Genomic DNA, 25,827 nt, shown 5'->3' with positions numbered 1-25,827 from the left:
TATATCAACAATTAAATTCGAAAAATGTTTTTTACATTCGAAAGGATTTTAAGATTGACGTTATTCAAAGGTAAATATAAACAATCGCTATTAATTCCGTAAAAGGGCTTACGGATATGAAATTTATATCAATGAATTCTGTTTTATATTTTATATCAATGAATTCAACTGACTGTTGATTGTACAATAAATTTTTATTGAGAGCACACGTTCCTTTTCGTGTATTGCCTTAAAATATGTCTTATTTTTAAAAGCCTCCTCCATTCCATGACACTAATGTCAACTGTCTGTTTCATTGTTTCGTAAGCTCAAAGAGGGCAAACAGTGTTGTTATATAAAATATATTTTTCTACGACCGTTTAATAAAATGCTCGTGTTTAATAGCAATTCGCTATTTTTTCATAGATAATAGCACCCATTACTGTACCCGTGAGTAATAGTTCATTACTCACGGGCAGAAGTTACTCACAGGTCATTACTCACGGGCTGAAGTTAGATTCAAGTGGCGCATGCCATTTTTAATATTAATCATATATAAACTGTAAATAAAATTACTTAAACTTGTTTATTTAATACAATAATTATTGTAATTTATATCAATAATTAACTTCGAAACATTTTTAAAGGAAATTTAACTGTAACAATGTCAGTATATTTTTGACGTTTATATATTGTTTACTAAAAATTTTGAACGTTTATCATTTATTTTAGTGACAGTGACATTAGCGCAATTTGTTTGTGTTAATTGGAATTTATAACTAATATAATATTGTGTTTATTTTTCAAGTTATATTGTGATAATATATATTGTTACCTATATTATTATATTAGGTATATATAGTTATAGTTGGGTTAATCTGTGATATGGTTACAATGTTTATTTACATTTAACTATATATACCTAATATAATAATATATATGAAATACGTAATACGCCCACCGATAATAGCCATTTCCTATTTATTAGATTCACTGACAGTAGGTACAAATGTATGCTTATCATTTTTCGGAAACGAATAGAACTTGCATTGACTTGATTTCTTGTTGTATTTTTACAATAAATAAGAATGTGGTAATAGTAGGCAACCAATTATACAGCCACGTACTAGGGGTAAACAGCATTTAGGTATGTAGCGGAAGAGAAATCTTGGCCGATCCCCGTATAACAGTAAACACCTCGAGAATGACGTAATCGGATGTGCTAGGCCTCGCCGGAGAATTCTGGAAGGTACGTCACGTAGGCGGAACAAGCCGATAGCTCGAGATGGGAGTCGATTGTTCCAGAATAACAACTGGGTATAAATACGGGCATATTTTGTGAATAAGTTTAGTGTATAAGATAAATTCGTCTGTAACTTATATAAATAAAGTCGTATATAAATTACGAACCGCTAGTTTTATTGTAATTAGAAGTAATTACACTAATCACGCTACAGTTGGTGTCGGTGTTCGGTAAACTTAGTGCGATATAAATAAGTGAATTACAGAGAGACTTTAAAAGACTTTTGAACTTTATTCGTCGGGAATAACCGGAGTGCGTTAATTGTTCGGTATTCGGAAAGACTTTAAAAGACTTTTGGACTTTATTCGTCGGGAATAGTTAAAGTGCGTTGATTGTTCGGTATTCGGAAAGACTTTTAAAAGACATTTTGGAAAGTACGTGTGTGCCGACCAAAGATGTTGCTACGAGAACTTACAGTAAAACAGCTCCGTGAACAGCTAGAGGAACGGGATCTGGACAGCAGTGGGCTCAAGATAGTCCTACAAGCACGACTCGAGGAAGTCCTAACGAAGAACGGAGATGATCCAGAGACGTTCCACTTCCAGTCAGCAGAACAAGCAATCTTATCGAAATTAAAAACTGTTTCTGAAACGATTGATGATACTTCTAAGTTAAGCAACGAGAAATTTGAAAGTGTTTCTCAAAAGATCGATGAAACTTCTAGACAGAACAACGAGAAATTTGAAAGTGTTTCTCAAAAGATCGATGAAACTTCTAGAAAAAGCGACGAGAAACTTGAAGAAGTTAGTAAAAAAAACAATGAGAAATTCGAAACCATTTCTCAAAAGATCGATGAAACTTGTAGAAAAAGCGATGAGAAATTTGAAAGTGTTTCTCAAGTAATAAAAGACGTTTGTAGACAGACCGACGAGAAATTTGAAGAAGTTTCCAGAACATTCGATAAGATACAGAAAAGTGTAGACGACAATAAAGAAATGCTAGAAGAGAAGATCAAACAACTAGAGAGCATGATAACTGATACAAAAGTACAACCATCAGTTAATGCAGTAGCTTTAGATCTTGTAGTGAAGGATGAAACACCGAGAGACGAAACATCGCATCATATGAGATTTAAATTACCACCATTCGATGGGAAGTCCTCTTGGTCCATATACCTTAGACAATTCGAAGCTATTGCGACCGCCAACCATTGGACCGAACAAGAAAAGGCTGTTTCCTTGACTGCTGCTTTGCGAGGTGATGCTGCAGATATATTAAGATCAATTCCTAAGGGTCAAGAAAAATGTTACCAGACCTTGTTCACTCGTCTAGAAAAACGCTATGGAGATGCCCATCTACAACAAGTATACAAAGCACAACTGAGAAATAGAAGTCAACGAGCAAGTGAGAATCTGCAAGAATTTGAAGCAGATGTGGCTCGTGTGGTGCGGTTGGCTTATCCGGAGGTGCCAGACAGCGTTTTAGAAGAAATTGCGGTAGATACCTTTGTCAATGGGCTGAAAGATAGTGAACTACAGAAAGCTTTACGACTAGCAAGACCGAAAGTTTTAGATGAAGCACTTGCTATTGCCTTGGAACACGAAGCAGCTAGCCAAGCTTCACGAAACAATCGAGTAATAACCGTGGAAAAAGGCGATAAGAGAAAAGATGAACGTTTGGTGGAAATGGTACGGAGGGTGATTCGTGACACGATGCCGAAGAGACGCATGAAGAGGGCTGGAAGAGTTGGTTCAAATACAGATGCTTCCTCGATACGGCCATGCAGTGAAAGTTGTAATCACCGGCTTAAAGTAGATGAACAGCTTTGCCCTGTGAGACGAACTACCGTCGTTAATGAGCAATGGCAGCCACAACAGTTACAAGAAGCCCAAGAAGACGATCCGTGTATAAAAAGAGTATTGGATTGGATGCGTCGAGGTGAGAGACCTAGTTGGCAAAACATTAGTGCATGTAGTCCGGAAGTCAAGGCCTACTGGAGCCAATGGAATTGCCTGATACTAAAAGATGATCTTCTGTACAGAACCTTTGAGAACGATGATGGTACAGAATCTAAGCTTCAGTTGATTGTACCTAAAAGTAAAGTGTCAGAAGTATTGCGTCAGTTGCATGACGGTACATCAGGTGGACACTTTGGTATTACGAAGACTCTGCAAAAGGTTCGAGAACGGTTCTATTGGGTGAACTGTAAAGATGATGTAAGAAGATGGTGCCGAAAATGTGAACTGTGTGCATCCGGTAATGGTCCGGTTGCTAAAAAGAGAGCACCCATGAGACAGTACAATGTTGGAAGTCCTATGGAAAGAGTAGCTATCGACATTGCAGGTCCATTTCCAGAAACCGATGCTGGAAATAAATACATCCTGGTAGCCATGGATTATTTTACAAAATGGACTGAGGCCTATGCATTACCAAATCAAGAAGCTGCTACCGTTGCAGAGGTACTTGTTAAAGAATTCTTTAGCCGATTTGGTGTTCCCTTGGAGATCCACTCCGACCAAGGGCGAAACTTTGAGTCAGCTCTTTTCCAAAACGTTTGTAAATTGATTGGTGCCAATAAGACCAGAACAACACCCCTGCATCCTCAATCAGATGGGATGGTCGAGAGGATGAACCGAACGATGGGTAAACACTTGTCCAAAGTTGTATCTGAACATCAGCGAGATTGGGACCAACACATTCATTTATTCCTGATGGCCTACCGCTCGGCCGTAAATGAAACTACAGGTCAAACACCAACCTGCCTGATGTTGGGTCGTGAAGTTCGGTTGCCCTGCGACCTAGAGTTTGGCTGCGGACCTTCCGAGGAACATGTTGCAGGCGAAGACTACGTTGACCGCCTGAAATTACGAATGAACAACATTCATGAACTTGCCCGACAACACATCCAGATAGCCAGTGACAGAATGAAAGATCAATATGATTCTCGATGCAAGAATGAAAGCTTCGAAGTAGGTGATCTTGTCTGGCTTTATAATCCGCAACGTCGTCGAGGCTTATGTCCTAAACTGCAAAGACAATGGGAAGGTCCATATGAAGTTAAGAAGAAAATAAATGACGTAATATATAGAATTAAGAAGTTGCCAAACGGTAAACCAAAAGTTATTCACATAAATCGTCTTGCACCATATGCTGGCTCAAATGAAACAGAAGAAGCACGAGTCCTCCAACAGGAGATGAAAGATGTCGCACAGCCAAGTTTTAATCAATTTATGTCAAATTACGCAGCGAGAAAGAGTGCTAGATTCGGCGTGACCACAGAAGTTCAGCAAGATCTGTTTGGTGTTCCAGAAAACGTCTCTCTGGCCCACTGTGTTGCCCAAGACCTCGAGATGACTAAAGGAATATCGTCCGTATTCAATAGAAAGTTCGGCCGCCTGGACGAGTTAAGAAATCAGCAGCCTAAAATTGGAAGAGTACTGCGATTGGAAGATGGTCCTCGATCTTTGCTGTATATGGTGACCAGAAAGTCTTATACGGACACGCCAAGCTACGAGAACATATGGCGTGCTCTAACTAATTTGAAGAAAATCGTGTGTAATTATGACATCAAAAATTTGGCTTTACCAAAAATAGGCCATGCAGTAGAAAATCTGGATTGGAAGATTGTGAGAAGCATGCTTGAAGTGGTCTTCAGAGGAACTGGTGTACAAATCACTGTGTGTTGCATGAACCCGAAGATGTCGTACCCTTCAAAGACAGTAGACTGTTATTTCTTCTTGAAGGGTGTATGCAGAGCTGGAGAGTCGTGTAGATTCCGCCATCCTGGGCCTTCATTTAGAGTTGCTGATCGAGACGCTCAGATCTTAAGAGGGGAGCAGTGTAGCGGAAGAGAAATCTTGGCCGATCCCCGTATAACAGTAAACACCTCGAGAATGACGTAATCGGATGTGCTAGGCCTCGCCGGAGAATTCTGGAAGGTACGTCACGTAGGCGGAACAAGCCGATAGCTCGAGATGGGAGTCGATTGTTCCAGAATAACAACTGGGTATAAATACGGGCATATTTTGTGAATAAGTTTAGTGTATAAGATAAATTCGTCTGTAACTTATATAAATAAAGTCGTATATAAATTACGAACCGCTAGTTTTATTGTAATTAGAAGTAATTACACTAATCACGCTACAGGTATTTTTGTAAATTATTATAATTTAAATCTCGGAGTAGTTGACGATTATATTTTTTACTAATTAAAATAAAAAAAAGTCGTAGAAAAAGTATAGTATTCTACTCGCATGTAATAGGCGAGTGTCGTAATTCATCAGAGTGAGTAATAGCCATCATTACATGCTCGTTGATTAATATACTATTTCTTATGAAAAATAAGGTCTTTCGATTTTGAATAATGCTAGTAGTTGATAATTATATTTTCTACTAACCCAAATAAAAAAGGTCGTAAAAAAAGAATATCATTCTACTTGCATGTATAGTCTGTTCGCTAAACTCAGACGCAACTTTCTAGATGTTTTATTCGGTAATTTTGCCAATTTTAGTAAAATATGCAAAAAATAATTATTAAATAGTTAATAATCACTAAATAGTTAGTAATTTTGCCAATTTTTGCAAAATTGGCAAAAAACAAAAAAATTATCGACTAAAATATCTAGCCAGTTGCGTCTGAGTTTAGCGAACCGACTATAATTGCTATTACTCACTCTGATGAATTGCAACACTCGTCGACGGCTCGTGTCGCAAACTTCATCATCGTGAGTAATAGCCATCATTACATGCTCGTTGAATAATAAAGTATTTCTTTGTTATTAATTAATTTTACCCAATCCGTTCCACCCATCTGGGCCGACGTAGGTCCATATGAGTGAGGCTCTTATTTCGTGCTCTTAATTATAATTAAGACAAATTTTATACAGGAGAATTAAAATTTAAGATAAAATATTTACAATTCTACACATATACGAATTTGTACTTCAGTCATTACGATACGAATTTATAACTCAGACTGCTTCTATAAATCTAAATCGTTATATTTTTATATTTTATGAACCATTATCTTCCGTTCACTTGCACTAGAACGGATCGTCTACTCACTTGTTCTGGAAATCTCGCCGAGGACTCCTCGTGACGTCAGGTCTCCTTAAATCTTGATCGCTAGAACCCTCGACTATATGTGTTTGGTAAGCACCTGCGTTCACTAGTATGTTCTAGAAGAGAGGTAGCGTTACCGTTATGATATGGGATCAGTAGCCTAACAGTATTTACATTGTTATGATTTCCAACCGAACGCCCTGGCAATGTAGCGCCGAACGAAGCAGCTGTTTACCCGTTGGCTCAGAAATTCTACCTGCTTCGATAATTGACGCGTACCTGATTTAGACGTCACCTTGTCCGAGTGTATTCAAATCCATTTATTCAATTTATTCCAGGCCAGGTCTAGAATATTCGGTATTTAAATAGAGAATATTTCCGAATTATATTGTCGGGAGATAAATGTATATAACATATATATGTTTTAGTGTAAATAGTGAATGTAAATAAATAAAAATAAAAAGTAAATAAATTAATGTTGTTCTGAAGCTATTTCCTTGTGGCATTTTTATAATCAACTATTTTCAATGGGAAATAAGCCACAATTTTACCAAAAAAAAAATAGATATCTCAACTACAAATCAAATCACATCAACGCTAAAAAGGGAATCATTAAATCCTTATATGACAGAGCCAAAATTACTTGTTCTAACGAAAATTCATTTTTAGAAGAAAAACAATTGTTAACATCTGTTTTATTAAAAAATGATTATTCTTTATCGTTTATAAATAAGGAATTGTCAAGATTGGATCAAATGGAACAGAACAACTTAGAACGGGATCCTAAAACATTCACAAGAAATAATACGAGGAAAATATCAATACCATATAAAAGGACTATCCGAGAAACTTAAAACAATAGGAAATAAATTCAACATTTCAACAACATTCAAAACAACAAACACATTGAGATCTATTCTATCTAAAACTAAACCTAACAATGAACAAGGAAGAACAAAAAAATGCGAACAATTTTATTTAGATGAAACATCAAGTCCATTAAACGTTAGAATAAGTGAACATCAGTATTATATTAAAAATAGAGAATTTGATAGATCTCAAATATGTCAACGCGCATGGGATAATGAACATAGAGTTCAGTGGAGAGATTCAAGTATAGTCCTGAAAGAATCAGATAGTAAAAAGAGGAAAATCAAAGAAGCGGCTCTAATAAAATACGGTATCCTTACAGACAAACTCCATTATAATTGCAAAATCATGAAATACATATTATGCTCAGTACATCTAAATTACGTACATTTGTGTACAGTATTGTTTAATTCTTGGTAAAAAACTCAGTCCAAGTGAAAAAATGTTTGCTTTGTCTGATGAAAATCGGTCCGGGTTAGCCGGACTTCCAGGTTATCGGAGGCCGACTTATCGGGGTTCCACTGTATTAGTTTTTTGAAAGTAAATTAAATGTAAGACGATGTCGGGATGGTATCTCGAGGTTTTTTCCTGGTTTTCCCTCGTGATTTACTATGGAATCTCTAACGCGGGAATTTTACTGTCATCGTTGCATTTGGTTGCCTTTTTAAAGACAGATCACATGCTATGATTTTTTTGTGACGGATATTCTTGAGTTGGGATTGATTTCATGTAATCGAATGAACTATCTTTTAGTAAAGTCGTCCCAGGAACGCAACTCATAAATATTGGCGATATCATTTTAAAGTCTTCTACTTTAAAATATGTATAATATACGTCTGAATTGCCATTAGAAATGAGTCAGATTAAATAAATTATTAGAAGAATGTTTTTACTTAGCAACAACATTGTTGTTTATTTTAGTATTTTGTATTTTGACAAAGAAACCCGATTTTGGCTTCGAAACGTTAATAATAAAATTACGAAACGTAATTTTTTTTTTTGGTAAAATTGTGGCTTATTTCCCTTTGAAAATAGTTGATTATAAATAAATTAAGTGTTAAAATTTATTATAAATTAGAACAGCGTTTCCCAAATGGTGGGTCGCGACCCGGTACCGGGCCACGAAAGCAAAATGCCGGGTCGTCTAGCTTCGCCGTTTCATATCTTGCTTTTTAAGGCCGCGCTCTGACTAATGCCACTGCTATCTTTGTGATAGTTTTGACTTCTCCAACAATAATTTAAATATGACATTAAAAGGTAGCAATGTAATTGTATTTAAAGTACAGGAGAAGGAAAAAGCTGCAACAAAAAAACTTAATTTGTGGACACGTCGCGCAGAAGCAGGAAATTACAAAGCTAACAGAACTACAAAACAGAGTATAACGTGAATTCATTGTCGGATGAGATTTCAGCGGCTTTCAAGGAACCCCTGCTAGGACTGGAGGCAAATCTGAAGGAATATTATCTCCCCATCCACAGCAATAAAGCCTGGATACGGAATCCATTTAAAGTACAATCCGACACAGAACATCCTTATATAGATATTAAGTCAGTAATTAAACAATCGTGTGATAGAGCATTCAAGGACAAAATTGACATATTTGACATATTGAAATATTGAAATATTTGACAAAATACCACTGATAGATTCTTGGTTGTCCTGCCACCAGGAGTACCCAGTTCTAGCAGAAAAGGCGATAAACTTTCTAATTCCTTCTGTTAAAACCTATAAGTGTGAGGTGGGGATTTCAACACCGGTTTTCCTCAAAAATAAATATAGAAACCGTTTGGAAGTATCTGAGGATAAAATTAATATTAACATCTTTTCCTCCAAACGTGAAATTTTTAGTTAACCAGAGACAACTGAATACTTCTCATTAATAAAGTATTTGATTTTTATTTTGTTTTATTACATTTTTGTTTGAGCTAATGATTCTTTATTAAAATACACCCATCGGCACAAAATTCCACCATCCAAAATGTTTGATTAATTTTGACAATATGTAACTTTATTATGTATTTGTACTCCGATTTTCAAGATTCTTGCGTCAGTTTATAGGTACATGTATTGATGTCATTTGTAATCATTCCAGTATCAAAATGAAAGCGTTATATTTTCTCCTAACTTTAAAAAATTCTGTGGAAAAATTGGAGTGCTGATTTTTTTTCATACTCCTTTTGTATTATTCTGGAGGTATTACTAGGGTTTTCTTTTTTGAATTATCCGAATATCTCTTTTCTTGTAAGAGCTGTAAATCAAAGCACTGCTTTGAAGGTTTATTTAATTAAAAATATCAAACGCACTAAATTAACAACAAAAAGTGGGTTAGTCCACCTCTTGCAGCAACGACTGCTCGCAATCTGTTTGGCATCGAATAAAGATGTGTTATCCTTGCCTGGGGAATAGCCCGATATTCCTCTACCAGGGCCATAACTATACCAAATTTTCTGGAAGCCTAGGATGACGGCGAATACCTTTTTTTAATTCATCCCATAAATGCTCAATAGGATTGAGATCTGGGCTGCGTGCAGGCCACTCTTATCTTATCAATCCAACTTCTATTTTATGAGTCAATCAGTGTTTTTATTTACAAAAAATGGTACAGCTCTTACAAGAAAAGAGATACATATTCGGATAATTCAAAAACAAAATTTTAGTGATGCCTCCGGAATAATATGACCGGACTATGAAACAAAATCAGCTCTTCCATTTTTCCAAAGAATTTTTTAAAGTAAGGAGAAAATACAACGCTTTCATTCACCCCTGTATAATGCCATGCAAGCAAATTTTTCTTTTTAACGGAATAATACCAAACGATATCAATACATGTACCTACAAACTCTTGCAGGAATCTTAAAAATCGGAGCACAAATAATAAAATTATAAATTGCCAAACTTAATCAAAAATTTTGGGTGGCGGAATTTTGTGCCGGTGAGTGTATATTTTATAAAACTAAAATAAATGTTTTCTTGCACACATACCAGGGTATACAAAAAAATTAGTGGGTCACGAAGGATAAGCTCAAAAATAACCGGGCCACGGAAAAATAAGTTTGGGAAACGCTGAATTAGAAGAATTAAAATCGTAACTATCTTTGTTAAATTTGTTGTGTAAAGTTTGACTTGATCCGATTTCTTTTTTGTTTCAGAGCATGCAGTATCGGCATCGTTGGCGATGGGAAGAAGAGCGGGTGGATTCGCGGGCGGAGGCGGGGGCGACAATGGTGGCGGAGGCAGCATCCTGTCACCACGCGGTTCCGATAACGGTGGTTTGGGCGTCAAAATGGTCGAATACGTACTAGGTACATCACCTACCGGTAAAGACAATAGCATGGTGGGCGATAGAGGACCGGGAGGACCAGGCGGTCTGGAACCTCGTATGCGTGCGCTAGTTCTTCAAGATTGCGACAAAGACAAAGATAAACCTCAAAGTCCGAAAGAGGAATGTAACGGGCAACAGGTCGTGGTTGTACAGAATGGACAAGTCGGACCAGATGAAGAAAAAGGCGGTTTTAAGTAAGTACTAGTTTTCATGTATGTATATCTATTATAACATTCGAACTATCACAGAAAGTTAATGTATAACAATAAAATTCCAATTGGTAAGGCTTCATCTAGCTTAGTAACTCAGGTGTAAGGTAATCTTATCTCAATTGAAAAAGTGAACAATGAATCTTGGAAGGGACAAATAAAACATGAAATTAACTAATCTTATTTATTTTACAATTAAAAATGAAATAAAATGAGTTTTTAATATTAACAGGCAAATTCTGCATATAGCTTTAGGCTAAGGCTACGGCTCCACGGGCGACAAATTTACGCTAGCAGTAGCCGTAAAACGAAATTAAGGTTCCGCGGAACGGAATAGGAATAGCCGAACTGTACCGACTACAGGACTTGTGCGTAGTCGGTTCAGTTCGGCTATTCCTATTCCGTTCCGCGGAACCTTAAGTTCGTTTTACGGCTACTGCTAGCGTAAATTTGTCGCCCGTGGAGACGTAGCCTTAGGCTTCACGGGCGACAATTTTACGCCAGCAGTAGCCGTAAAACGAACTTAAGGTTCTGCGGAACGGAATAGGAATAGTCGAACTGTAGGGTTGTGTTCTTACAAGGCAGCTGCAGTTTTAATTCGTTGTATTATTCAACGTGTTTAAATCATCGACCATGTGTTGTAGAAGGCTTCAGGAAGTGCCTCCCAAAAAGGGGGACAAGAATATAAATAGTAGACCGAAAAACTTGAATGAGAAACCATGGATTAGCGACAGCATATATGTTAAAAGATTTCCTTGCCATATTTTCCAAAGTAACAACAATTTTAAAAACTATATTACATAAAAATAGCAAATTGGCAAGGATCAACTGAATATAATTATTATTAAAATAAATTAATTAAATGTAGGGCCGGTTGTTCGAACGCTAATCAAAAATGGAATCAACTGATCATTATCAAATATTTAATTACTGTCACCAACTGTCAATGTCAACTTTGTTTGGGTTGCTGAAAACATAATTGATTACAATTATTATGAGATTTATTAATCAATTATGTTAATAATTGTTATGTTAATTAATAATTAATTAATCAATCAATTATTTTAATTATCATAATGGTAATTAACATAATTGATTACAATCAACTGATTGACGTACGAATGAGGGGTGTTGTTATTTGATGGTTGTTAAGGGGACTTAATTATAATCAACTTCTTGATTAGCGTTGGAACAACCGGCCCTAAGACACATCTTGACTTTTCGAGTTGACACGAATGAATGTCTTTAAGGTTGATATGAACCCTTAATTAATTTGTTTCTGATCCTAGAGATGGCTGCACTGTAGCATGTTACTGTGGTAACATTTTCAACTTAATTGTAGATTTCTACATGATGACTCTGTAATAATGTAGAAACCTGAACACTATTCTGTCCTTACACCCATTGGCTCAATTGGCCCTGTTGCCAAATTGTTTAGACAGTAATTTTATCAAGGCCTAATAACAAAATGTAATGTTAGCAAGAAACATTTAGTCTATGACGTGATGCCGCTCCCGTCTAAAAAAAATTATGGTTCGGTTTCTCTGCGGATTCCTATTCAGAAATGTTCTCTTTAAGGAAATATGAACGCAGGGCGAAATTTTTGGCCAGAAATTGTTTAAAAATTTTTTTTTAAGAAATTTAAAAGATCACCCTTTTTGCTCCGGAAAATATTTTTTTAGGTTTTTTGATCCATTCTAACAAGAAAGGTATGTTGTCATTTTTCTCAAAAGTTGATAGATTTCGAGTTAAGGGCGATTTAAAATCTGAAAAATGCGATAATACGCATTTTCGAAGTTTAAAAACTTAGATTTATGTATATTAATATATCTGAAATAGCCAAGTGCTTGTATTAAAGTTTAAACATTTTTTTTTCAAAATTATGAAGAGTAGTCGGTTCTGTCTTAAATTTAGACCGTTCTTTTTAAAATGTATCAAAGAATATATAGTGAGTAGAAGTTAAGGCCCTGTAACGTTTTAGCATAGGATTTTGCGTTCCAACTGAGTAGGTGCTATGGAGGTGCATAGATCTGACAACGTCCGTAGTCACCGTCATCTCACCACCGCCCGCTCTGCGGCCGTAACATCCCTCGTCAACAAGCCTCCTTATAAACGTGACCATCTGTTTCATATAAAAGCTTTCTCTATGAGCTATATTATATTCGTTCAATTTGTTGATGTTATTATGCGTCCATCCAATTTTAATGCCGATGCGGCAGGTTCTATTTCAACAATCTTCTATTTTGCACGGGAAAATATTTTTTCAGGTTTTTAGGGTAATACTAAATAAAAAAGTTTGTTTACATTTTTCTGACAAGTTCACAGTTTTTGAGTTATAAGCGATTTAAAATCTGAAAAATGCGAACATACGCATATTCGAGTTAGAGGCTTGAAAACTGATAATTATTATTATTTTTGTAGTTGATAAGTGCCTAAAATTGAAGCTTAAACATTTAATTTTAAGATTTTGCTGGGTAACCGGGGCTTATTTCAAAAATAAATCGTTGTTTTTTACTTGTTAATTATGGGCGTTAAAAATAAAATTTAATAGTTATTTATGATATAAGTGTTAAAAGTTTAAAAGTACACGTTTAAGGCAGGCATGTGAAAGTTTGCAGAATCAGCGAAGCGAATTCTGCAATTCATCAGTGCCTTAAAAATGTACTTTTTAACACGTATATCATACAATATTTTTTCTACAAACGTCTTATATATCAACAATTATAATTTATTCATTCTCACTTACAGGACAATGACAATACCTACAAAAACTTTTACTTGAACTTGACTGACATCCCATTTTTATATTTTTCTTGACATTACATCAAAACCGTCTATATTGTCAATACGTAAATCATAACATAACAACTATAGAATAACATCTACTTTTATTGTTGTAAGTATATTCTAACAAATTTTAATAGTTTTTTCTACAAACGTGTTAAAAATGCAATAATACAGTTCAAATTAAATTTTACAAAACGTTTTAAACTACCTTTTTCAAATTGAGCAAGTTGTACTATTAATATTAATGTTAATAAATGAAATATGAAATATAAATATTTTGACGTTTCACAATTTGACAATTCACTTTTAACTGCAGTGCCTCAAAAATTTTAAAGCACTAGTGCCTTAAAGTAGCATTTTTAATGCTCGTATGGAGTGCTAAAAATTGCATTTTTAACACGGTTGTAGAAAAAAGTTATTTAAACAATTTCTGCCCAAAAATGCCGTCCGGCACCCTTCTCATAATGTTTAAAGGAGACATTTTTGAGCAGGAATTCCAGAGAAACTGAATGGGAAGCATTTTTCATGCGGGAGCTACCACACAACCGGGACTACTTCTCTTTAAATTTTGTATATTACCATAGTTTTTTAAACAATTTATTTATTTATTTAATTATTTACAATGTACCAATTACATACGCCAATCATATCGCACGACAAAACTGTGGAAAACCAACAACCAACCTACAGTTTACAGGACTTAAGCAGTCACCATATGTAAATAGGGCAAACTCCTGGAGTTGGCCGAAGAAATCAATATTCACCTTATTCATAGTCTAAAAGATAAAACTACTTTCTTTTATAGGAGATGGCGCAAAGGCGCAACCTCGATCTATGCTGGGTTTCGAGTAACTCACAGTTGCAACTACTCTTAAGCTTCCGAACCGTACTCCATAGTTCCCCCCCCCCCTCAGCCAACATCGACCAGTCATAATCGAAATAGATTCAGAAAGATTCAGATTGAGTTACACTAAATACCAATTACCAATCTTGTGAATTTTTTTAGAAACATTGTTTAGACAATTTCTGCCCAAAAATTTCGCCGGCACCCTTCTGATTTATTTAAAGGGGACATTTTTGAATAGGAATCCGCAAAGAAACCAAATCAGAATTTTTTTCAGACGAGAGCGGCCTCACATCATAGACTAATTGCATATTATGTTTCTCGGTAACTAAATATTCCAGTTGTTAGTCATCTCTTATCTCACACTGAAAAATGGTAATAAAATTTTATGACCGCTTGCAATCTTGTAAAAGTGTATTAGCACAAATTTTGTTTATACATAAACTTTTTAACACGTTGACGGACAGTGCGTCAAATGCAAGTGTTTTGACACTATATGAATTTTGCAAAGTAGAATATACACTGGTGCGCAAAAAATTTAGGTCACTAGATGAATTATTTGATGCCTCGGATTTCCTAAACCTGTTGTCCGATTTGAATGATTTTTTTAGTATGTTATAGCTTTATTATTTAAGAATCTTAATGTGTTAATATTGTTTGCTAGACAGGTAAATGTCATTTTATACCGGGTGTAACAATCATACTGTGTTTTTCCTTAAAGTTCGGAACACGCTGTGGAATATTATAGCATAGATAAAATGAGGCGCTCAGAGCAGCAGTGGCCTAACAAACATCCCACAATTTTACCAAAACGATATTATTACATTAAAGTTATTCTTTATTTAAGTGTTTTCAGATGCAGACTAGTTCAAGCAATGGTTGCTTCAGCCACCCTGCATCTGAAAACACTGAAGTAATGCATAACTTTAATGTATTAAAAGCATTTTGGTAAAATTGTGGGATGTGGGTTAGGCCACTGTTGCTCTGGACGCCTCAAATATTGAAATTAGAACTCAATTGTAGCCTTAGGCTTTCTTAACACTTTCTTTTTTATTCATTTGCTTATGTTGGATAATAAGAAAGTTAGGTACTTTAACAACTAGCCATGTTCTTCATCAATACAGGGTGTTTCTAAATAAGGGCGACAAACTTTAAGTGGTAATTCTACATGAAAAAATAATGACCGTTTTCTTTATAAACATTGTCCACAAATGCTTAATTTCCGTGATACGGGATGTTGAATTTTTTCTTACCAACTGACGGTTTATTTGTTGCTCTAAAACCGATTGAGATATGCAACTGAAATTTGGTAGGTTTTAAGAGGTAGTTATTGCGCATTGTTTGGCATACAATTAAGAATTTTATATTCGCCATTGGCGTGCATACGGGATGTATCTAAAATATTTATACCCGTATGCACGCCAATGGTGAATATAAAATTCTTAATGGTATGTCAAACAATGCGCAATAACTACCTCTTAAAACCTACCAAATTTCAGTTGCACATCTCAATCGGTTTTAGAGCAAGAAATAAACCGTCAGTTGGTAAGAAAAAATTCAACATCCCGTATCACGGAAATTAAGCATTTGTGGACATATGTTTATAAAGCAAATTGTCATTATTTTTCATGTAGAATTACCCCTTAAAGTTTGTCACCCTTATTTAGAAACACCCTGTATTGATGAAGAACATGGCTAGTTATTAAAGTACCTAACTTTTTTATTATCCATTATAAGCAAATGAATCAGAAAAGAAAATGTTAAGAAAGCCTAAGGCTACAATTGAGTTCTAATCTCAATATTTTATCTATAGGTACTATAATATGCCACAGAGTGTTCCGAACTTTAAGGAAAAACACAGTATGATTGTTACACCCGGTATAAAATGACATTTACCTGTCTAGCAACAATATTAACACATTAAGATTCTTAAATAATAAAGCTATAACATACTAAAAAAATCATTCAAATCAGACAACAGGTTTAGGAAATCCAAGGCATCAAATAATTCATCTAGTGACCTAAATTTTTTGTCCGCCAGTGTAATAGCCAAATTGCTAAATTTGTTTTATGGAAACAATATGTTTTTTGTAAACATGTGGACGACGACCATCATGGATGTTGTATTATATTTCATATGCATCTGTAGATGTAATGTGACAAAAAATCTACCGATTTTTTGTCATAACTCGTTATTTTAAAAATGTCGTCTATAGACGTTCTGTTCATCAACGTGTTAAGAACTAAAAATATCTGAGAGAATAAAGTCAATGTATGATAGAAAAAGAATAGAAGAAAAGAATAGGATTTTGATTTTAAATTCGGCAAAATATGTTTAAGCAAGGCGAAAACATCGTGTTTCTTGAGAAAAATATTCCCATGAGATCTTTTTGCGTAATCAGTTTCATGAGATACCGCAGAATAAGGTCCAAAAAGGTTATAATAAAGATATTAAAAATGATTGTTAACAGAAAAAAATACTCAAAACTATTTCACTAACATCAAAACTAGTTCTTCTCTGTCTTGCTCGTCGATTTATTGCATTTCGATTTAATGTCCATGATTCCGCTCCTTAGTAAAGCACACTGTGTACATAACATATAATTAGCCTTATTCTGAGGGCCAATATCAGATCTTTGCTGCTTAAAATCTTTTTTATTTTCACGAAGTTGGCACGTGCTTTTTCAATTCTCTCTCTTATTTCTGGAGTATAATCGTTATTTTCTGTGATTACCGTTCCCAGTAAATATATTTTTTACTCTCTCAGACTGCTGGCCGCCTACCGTTAATATTTCATTTGTATTGTTGTTCTTGCTGTACAATGGGGCATTCGATTCCATAGAACTCTGGACCGTATTAAACGGAATTAATAACGCAAGGAAGTCATCTAAGATTTGCCGATGACATAGTGCTCATAAGCAACAATACAGAAGAACCAATCTACATACTAAAGATGATTAAACATGAATCTGAGAAAGGCGGTTTAAAAATGAATTTAAATAAAACAAAAGTGATGACAAATCAAAATATCAGAATCGACTTAGTTGGAAGTGAGATCGAAAGGGTCGAAGAGTCACACGATCAAACTAGGCAAACAGAATCAAACGGACGAGATAGCTATAAGAATCTGAATTACTTGGGCAGCAGTTGCAAGACTCAGTGATGTGTTGAAAAACAAAAAGATACCAATAAATCTAGAAAAAAGGGTACTCAACAGTTGTATTCTACCAGATAAGACTTATGGAGTGGAGACCGTGACACTTACAGGGTTATCAGCCAATATATTAAGAACAACACAGAGGGCCATCGAACGAGCTATCTTAGGAGTATCTCTAAGAGAACATGTTCGAAATGGGACATACGAAACAGGACGAAGGTGGAATATGTTATTGGAAAAATTGCGCAAATGAAATGGAGCTGGATAGGACAGTACACGTGCCACGGCAAAACAACGAAAGGTGGACGAGAAACATTTTACATTGGAGACCACGCGAGCATAGTCGTAGCAGAGGAAGACCACAAAAACGATGGCTAGATGACTTCAAAGCAAAAGTGGGGAGAAACTGGTACCAAATAGCACAAAACAGAGAAGAGTGGAGAACTAATGGGAGGCCTTTGTCCAGGAGTGGATGCAACCAGGCTAAAGAAGAAGTCATTGTTTTCTTTAGGGACATTCACTTAACAAGCTACATGTTTTTATGGATTCGGCTGCCTCTAGAGATGTATATTCTCGGGATGAATACAGTCACTAACTTCCACAATATTATTGTCACTTACTGACCCGTCCGGACAAGCTCGTAAAAACCCATAACCTTTTTCAAACACAGAAACAATGCACACTGCTTTACTATATTTTTTTATTTTGATAGGAATTTCTGGCTGTTCTTCGTTTCTTATCAGATAAAACAATTGTTCCAGATATCGTTATCGCGTTTCCTCTTTTTACTTCTTTATCGATGATTATTCTGCCGCGCCGTTTTCATTTTCTAATATTCCATAATCTTTCTCTTCCTGCTCTTAAAGAAACTGTTTATTAGATTTTTTTCTTTCTCATTTAATTTATACCGATCCAGATTAGCTCCATATAACAGTTTTAAGTTCTACTTCCATCAGACTAATCAATACCTATTATTTAACATACCTATTATTAAGTGACAACACATTTTTTCTTTTGTCTTATTTATTTCTGTTGTTTTTGTACAGAGAAGAAATCAATATAGATGTAAGATTTTTAAAATTGATTGTTACCTATTATTCCTTGTATATTGATTCTTTTTTATTTTTAATATGAAGGTGAAAATATTTTTAACCTCTCCTCAATTAATTTTAGAAGTGGTCATTTACTGCTCTTACTCCATATCTATTTACATATCGTCCAATTGTTTTCCCTTAAATTTAGCTCACCACAAATGCAAAAAGTAATGGACAATGAAAATTTTAAAGATAAAGTAATAATTTCAATTAAAATCTTTAATAAACATAAAAGTGCGACAAAAGAGAAATATCATGGATGGTAGTTATTAGAAACACTATTTGACAAATGAAGACTATGCTCCAATTCCAATTCAAAATATTATAGTCAAATACAAAGCTTCAGAGATACATGAAAAAATACAAATAAAAAAAGACAACTTTAAGGTACTTAAAAACATTAAAATGCCAATAGACAAATGAAGACTATGCTCCAATTCCAATTCAAAATATAGTCAAATACAAAGCTTCAGAGATAAGAGATACATGAAAAAATACAAATAAAAAAAGACAACTTTATGGTACTTAAAAACATTAAAATGCCAATTGCCAACTAGGGTTTAATCGAAACAGAAAGTACCGGCCCTAAATATATCAAAATCTAATACGGCCAAGGGGACTGAAAATATTTCAACAAAAGTAGTTAAATTAATTTCAGAAGGTCACGTTGATGCGTTATAAATAGACGTTAAGTAGTAGGCTTATATTACCTACTAACATTAAAACATTTTGTTGTACAAAGTAATTGATATGGCAACGCTGTTAGGATAAAGTTCTGTGTGACGCGATTGAAGCGGAAGGCACTGCTATCTATCGAACATAAATATTACCGATGGTGTAGATGGCGCAATGTCATGGCGGCACAAATTCTTAGCGGCAATTCAAGATATAATTCTTGTTTAACGAGATTTTTCATATGTTTAGGAAAAAATATTCAACATTTTATTGGAAATATTTTCCATTGTTACAGTTTTATATATGTTGTTATTGAAATTTTATCCAATTTCTTACCGGCAGCTTTATTATAAGCCGAAACATATTATTTTTTCCTACTGTGGCAAAACTGTAAATTCAAAAATTTTAAAAAAATTCATAAATATTTCCTAGGATTATATCTTTATGCTGTAAGAAAATTAACAAAATTGTATGTTTAGTTTTCCCGCTTTATACTTGAAAAAAAGGAGTTTTTTTGAGTTTTTTCGAAAACGAAAACATGAAGTTTGCTCAAAATTTGTCAAAATACTTCTAGTGATCACATATACCTTCTCAATTTTTTTCAAATTTTTTGAATGTGTAGTTTATTTTTGGGGGGGTTCAGATCAACCTTAACGCCACATCTTGACTCGTTGAATTGACTCGAAGGAGTGATTCTAATGTATACTCTTTCTTAGCGGCAAGATGAATTGGGTCAGCCCACGCGTCTGACAAACAAAGGGTTTTATTTAGTCAGCAAACTTAATATGCAATTGCCCAAATTATTTTTTACGGTTTGCAATTAGTTAACGAAATTTGTAGCCCGCACATGTGTAAATTATATAATAAGAAATTGCGTTTGTGATATACGGGGTGATAAATATATACTGTTTAATGTCCTATATGAATGATGAATATTTGAGATTAAACATACGTACTTTTCCTAGTATTGAATATTTCGTCTTGCACCATCATTTTATTTATAAAAACAACCGATCTCTAATTATTAAAATTCAATAATTTTGTTCAATAAATTTTGAAATCTGTTCTTGAAACGGAACAAACAAGATGACAAGAAATATAGGTGTATTTGCTAGCAACAGGTTATCTCTAAAGAAAAAGAGGGTGCGAAGGGCCCACTACAACCAACCCTGGTGTCAGATTAAATTCGGTCATAAATCGGTTTGCCTTCAGAACCGGGAAAAGAATGATGAGGTGATATGTTTCTTGGAAAGGGGAAGTCATAGAGAGAAAAAGAGATTTTTGCCGTATTGGGTCTTGATTTATTTTCATAGGAAATTTAAAAGATGTTGACAACAATATCGACAATGTCTGTTTTTTATCGTTTTGAAAGTTGTATTAAAGTTTTTCGTTGTTTAAAATCACACAAGACAATTGTAGATGTGATACATAACAACGTTTACATGTTATTTGAGAAAGATGCTTAAAAGATATAATTTATAAGAAAAGAATCACCAACAAAATTGAAACTTTGACGAAAATTTTTAGTTTCGCGAAGCTTCTTTAAGAAAATTCGAGGTCTTCGAGATGTGGTGTTACAACGCGATTTGAGAATTTCATGGGTGGCTCGTGTAGCTAATGTTGAGGGCCTACGTAGAATGCACCGAATGCAAGATTATTAACACAATCAAAGCGCGCAAATTAGAATATCTTGGCCATGCTATGAGGAAAGAACAGATAATATATTACTTGTTGCAGCCCATTCTTCAGGGCAAGGTATTTGGAAAGAGGTATTAATATTGGCTTCAAAACGTGAGAAAGTGGTTCAATACATGTACAACCGGAAAATTCCAAATAGCAGCAAGCAAAGTTAGAATAGCCATGCTGATCGCCAACATCCGGAACGCACTGTAAAAAAAGGAAGATGTTTGTTCATAATACGTTAGAACCGTAACCGTTGTGGAAGATTTCTTGGAAGCAAATTTTGAATAAGGGTGGAAGTTTTACGGTAGAGATGTTGAAAAAGTATCTATTTGTTACAAAGTACTCGTTACTTACGAATACCGAAATTATCGATTAATATACAGAGGGACAAATCGTTACTTTGATTACTCTGATTACTTCGTACCAATCGTATCAGAGCGAGTAACGACTATTGTATCTACTTTGATTACTCTGATTACTTCGACTTGGTACCAATCGTATCAGAGCGAGTAACGACTATTGTATCTACAACCAGTACACTTGATCCCATCGAGTATCCCAATCGTATCCCATCGAGTAACGGACGGGACCGGTATTTTACGAGTGTTATCGAATATCGTTATCGGTATGAAGCGTTTTAAGGGTGTGAGCCTCAGAGCGTCACACTGTGAGGGTGAGGAGAAGATAGAAGATGAAACAGAGGGAGGTATAATGGAGGTAAAATATATAATATATTGTCATTAACAAAGATCGAATGCGAGAACCCTATATTTTTATCTAGATCTATATATATATATATATATATATATATATATATATATATATATATATATATATATATATATATATATTGATGTGATCTTGATTATTGATATGAGATAATATTCTTATATGTTACTTAATTTAATCAATGTATTAATACTAATCCAATTAATTAACCAGATCACATATCAATATGTTTTCAATCTCAGGGCGAATTATAAATTAATTACTTACTTCCGTGGCTTCTAAATATTTCTTAATGGTTCCTAATCGGGATAGAAAAGAAAAGAGTAAAAAAAATACACATATGGGTTACAATTATAATCAAAATATTTTTTATTTTATTTAAAAGGCAACCAATGCTTAATATTTGCTATTTCTTATTATTCTTAAACATAACATTTACAAATGGGAATCTTATTTCCTTTTGGTTTTCAATTGAAAGTTTTTATTAACATTTAACTATTAGGAGTTATTAGGAACAACTCTATTTAAGTTTGATGAAGCTTTTCTGATATTATTGATTATGTTATTCAATTTTTTATGTGGAATTTAATACGAAAAACCCATACATTCATGTCCAAACAAATGAGACTGACCTTTTCCTGGTGAACTGAAAATGTCCTCACACAAAACCCTTTCCTGCTATCCTTGGCTGCGATCAAACCTCGTCCTGGCTTCCAGTGATGTTCTCCTTTGAAAAACTAGCTCGAATAGCTCTCGTTCCTGCTTTTGTCGTGATGCTGTGTTCTACCTTTTTCGAAACTGCTATCAGCTACCGGGACACTCTGGGCTCAAGGAGGTTCTTTTACTCTCGACCTGGCCTACTTCTCGTTCCACGATAGATACTCCACACTCACGGAACTACACCGGCTTTCTCACTCCTCGAACACTACCGTCTACTACTCGACTTCACTTCTCGACAGCTCAAAACATTCTCCTCTCACTTTGTCATCCATTCCCCTACTTTCTAAATATCCCTTCCAGATTCACAAATCAATCTTCCACCACCAACTCTCATTCGTAATATTCCTCAAAACCAATTTTTAATCTTTCTAAATATGCTTAATGGATTTTAAAAGAAAATATTTAATTCCCATTCTAAAATACTTTCTAACTATTTACAAATTTTAATGACCTATTCTCTCTTTCAAATGAGTCTTATTTAGCATAGGCTAATGATCGAAACCTTCCGCGAAAAACGATAATGAACTATCATCTATTTCACTGAGTTTTATTTAGCATAGGCTAATGATCGACCTTCCGAGAAGAACGATAATGGTACGCGTCATTCACTTTGTTTATCTAAGCACATTGTTCCGAGTTTCGTACGCTTATTCTAATCACTTCTTAAAATTAAATATAACAATTTGTTGTATACAGGTTGTTCTAAATTTATATGCCCGAGGTTGAGAAAATTAAAAATATTTTATATTAAAGTGAATTTTGTTTATAATTATCAAATTTTAATTTTTATATCAAATAGAAATATAACAAATCCCCGCCTTGTATTCGATAAAATTTATCTGCATTTTTAAATAAATTTTCTCGAGGCAAAACCAACTCCCTGTATATTTCCTTACTTTAATCTACGTCTTATACCCATTCTTCTTGTATTACTCTAATTAGTCCCACCTGTAGAGTAATTGTTTCCTTATTTTCAGTGTCCTCATCCTGTGTTAGAGTGTCGGCTATTATGTTGTCTTTCCCTTTTTCCCATATTAATCTTCTGTCTTTTTCCTCAGATTTTTCACATACTTTTATCGTGTATTCTGCATCCTCGTTTTCATATGCCTCCTCTTCAAATGCCACTGTTTCGATCATATCTTTTTCGCTTTCATTTTTTTGCTTTATTTCTTCTTCTCCTGAGCTCGTCTCTTCTTTTGAGGAATCCCAGGTTTCCTTTGTTTCTGATACTCTCAAATTTTCTTCTTCTGGGCTCAACTCTTCTTTTGAGGAGCCACAGGTTTCATTTTCTTTTGTCTTTTTCTGACTTTTTCTCCCTTTTCTTCTTTGTCCTTGCTTCGTTGCCAAATTCATTTCCACTGTTTGTTCTTTACCTGATTCGTCCGTATTTTGTTTCTCCTGTTCCTTGTCCTGTTCTTCTTCTTTTTCTTCTGTTAGATTCATCGTATTATTTTTAAAATCTATCACTACATGTTTTTCTGCCAATTCGTCAACTCCTACTATCATGTCATGTGACATGTTTGGCATTATTACACATTGTAGTGCATACATCTTCTTACCCAGTCGTACCATTACTCGTATGCCTTCATTTATAGTTGCCAATGTCCGTTTGTTTGCGCCCACTAAATTTACCCTAGGTATTTTGTAAATTAAATTTGTTAAGTTAACTTCTTCTATTAGTTTTCTGTTGACCAATGTTATTTCAGATCCAGTGTCTATCATAATTTTAATTGGTTTCTCGTTGATAAATCCATCCACAAATTTTAAATTAACTCCATTTTTCTTTTCGTTGTTTCTTGCCAATTTAATAAACTCCTTGGGGTTACAAAAGATTCCTGTTTGATTTTTGGTTTTTAGTGAGCGCCGTCGTGAAAAAACGCCGGTTGCTCATCGTTGTTTATATTTTCGTCATAATGTCTCTCTCCGTCATATCCATCTGTCTGGGTATTATTTACTTCTCTTCTATTTTCTCTTGGTCTGTCGGATCTGTTTCGGTTTTCTTGATATCCCTGTTCATGTTGTCTACCATTATTTCTGTTTTCTTGATTTGAGCGTGTGGTGTTTCTATTCTGGTATTCTCGATTTCTGTCCTCATTCCATTGCCTATTTCTTTGTTCATAATTTCCTCTTCCGTTGTCTCTATTTTCGTTTTCCCTTCTGGGATTAAAATCTCGTCTTGTATAGTCCCTCCTATTTTGATTTCTATCTCTGTAATCCTGTGTTTCTCGGGGCCTGTAATCTTCTCGCGACCTTCTTGATTTTGTTTCTCTTACACGTAATTCTCTTATTTGTAGGAATTGGCATAAACTATCTATGTCTTTGTAGTTTTGCAATGTGATATGGTCTTCCAGCGTTTCTTCGAAATGTCTTGCAATCAGTTCGACTAATTGTTCCGATGAGTAATTATATTGTAAATGTTTTGCGTTATAGTAAATTTGTAATGCATATGTCCTTTCTGATATACCCATCCTATCATTGTATTTCCCATTTTGCAATTCCTTGTTAATTTCCAATTGTTGGACTTTTCCCCAGAAATAATTCAAAAATTTTTGTTCAAATTGTTGCCAACTGTCAAATTCTTCTTCTTTGCAATCGAACCATAGGCTTGCTTCATTTTTGAGATGGTTTCTGATAGTTTCTTTTGCTGTTTCGAAATTTCCGATGTGCTGTATTTTCTTTTTCAGGCTATTAATGAACGGCACTGGGTGTAATCTTCTTACATCCCCGCCAAACCTTATCTTCACGTCATCTGTGCTATGTATAACCATTTCTCTTCTTTCTCCGACATTTTATTGCGTATTGATTTCCGCAATCTTTCTTTCCACTTCTTCTATGTCTGCTTGAATAGCGTTTTGCAACTTGTTTTCCAAACTTTCCATTTCTTTTTTCTGGCAATTCGTTAACTCCTTCATTTTATTTTGAATTTTCATTTCTTGTTCTTTCATGTGGTCCTTCATTCTCATTTCTTGTTTTTGCATGTGATCTTTAATTTTCATTTCATACTTTTCTATGCGTTCCTCTATTTTCTTATTGTTCTCTTCTATCGCTTGTTTTGTTTCCTGTTGATTGTCATCCATTTTTTTCTCCACTTTATCCATTTTCTGTTCCATTTTTTGTTGTGTTTCCTCCATTTTTTGATCCACTTTATCCATTTTCTTTGATGTTTCTTCCTGATTTTTATCCATTGTCCTTTTTGCTTCACCATTGCTAGTTTTGTTTCCTCCTGATTTTTATCCATTGTCCTTTTTGCTTCATCCATTTTTTGTGACTGGAGTTGCATCAGTTGTAATAGTTTATCTATTCCTGATAATTCTTGCTGTTCTGATGCCATGATTGTCTTGTCTAAAATATCTTCTTGGTCTGAATGTTCTTTTTGTTTTTTGTTGTCCTTGCTTTGGCTTCTTGTCACAGACATTTGTTTTCAAGAAGTACTGTCCCCGCCAAATATGAAAT

The 25,827-nt window shown here is 34.6% G+C and overlaps 1 protein-coding gene across 2 annotated transcripts in view; it reads left to right on the top strand.

Moving 5' to 3' along the window:
- Window positions 1-25,827, top strand: part of LOC114338637 (maternal protein pumilio-like) — a 443,967-nt gene that overhangs the window by 341,671 nt on the left and 76,469 nt on the right. For both annotated transcript variants that reach the window (XM_050644229.1, XM_050644222.1), the window contains one exon: window positions 10,304-10,670. In XM_050644229.1, the coding sequence (XP_050500186.1) occupies window positions 10,304-10,670 (367 nt within the window). The remainder of the gene's footprint in view (window positions 1-10,303; window positions 10,671-25,827) is intronic.

The sequence above is a fragment of the Diabrotica virgifera genome, chromosome 1 (assembly GCF_917563875.1).
Source record: "Diabrotica virgifera virgifera chromosome 1, PGI_DIABVI_V3a".
NCBI lineage: Eukaryota > Metazoa > Arthropoda > Insecta > Coleoptera > Chrysomelidae > Diabrotica > Diabrotica virgifera.
The sequence above is the reverse complement of the archived record's forward strand: the minus strand, read 5'-3'. Positions and strand labels throughout refer to the sequence as shown.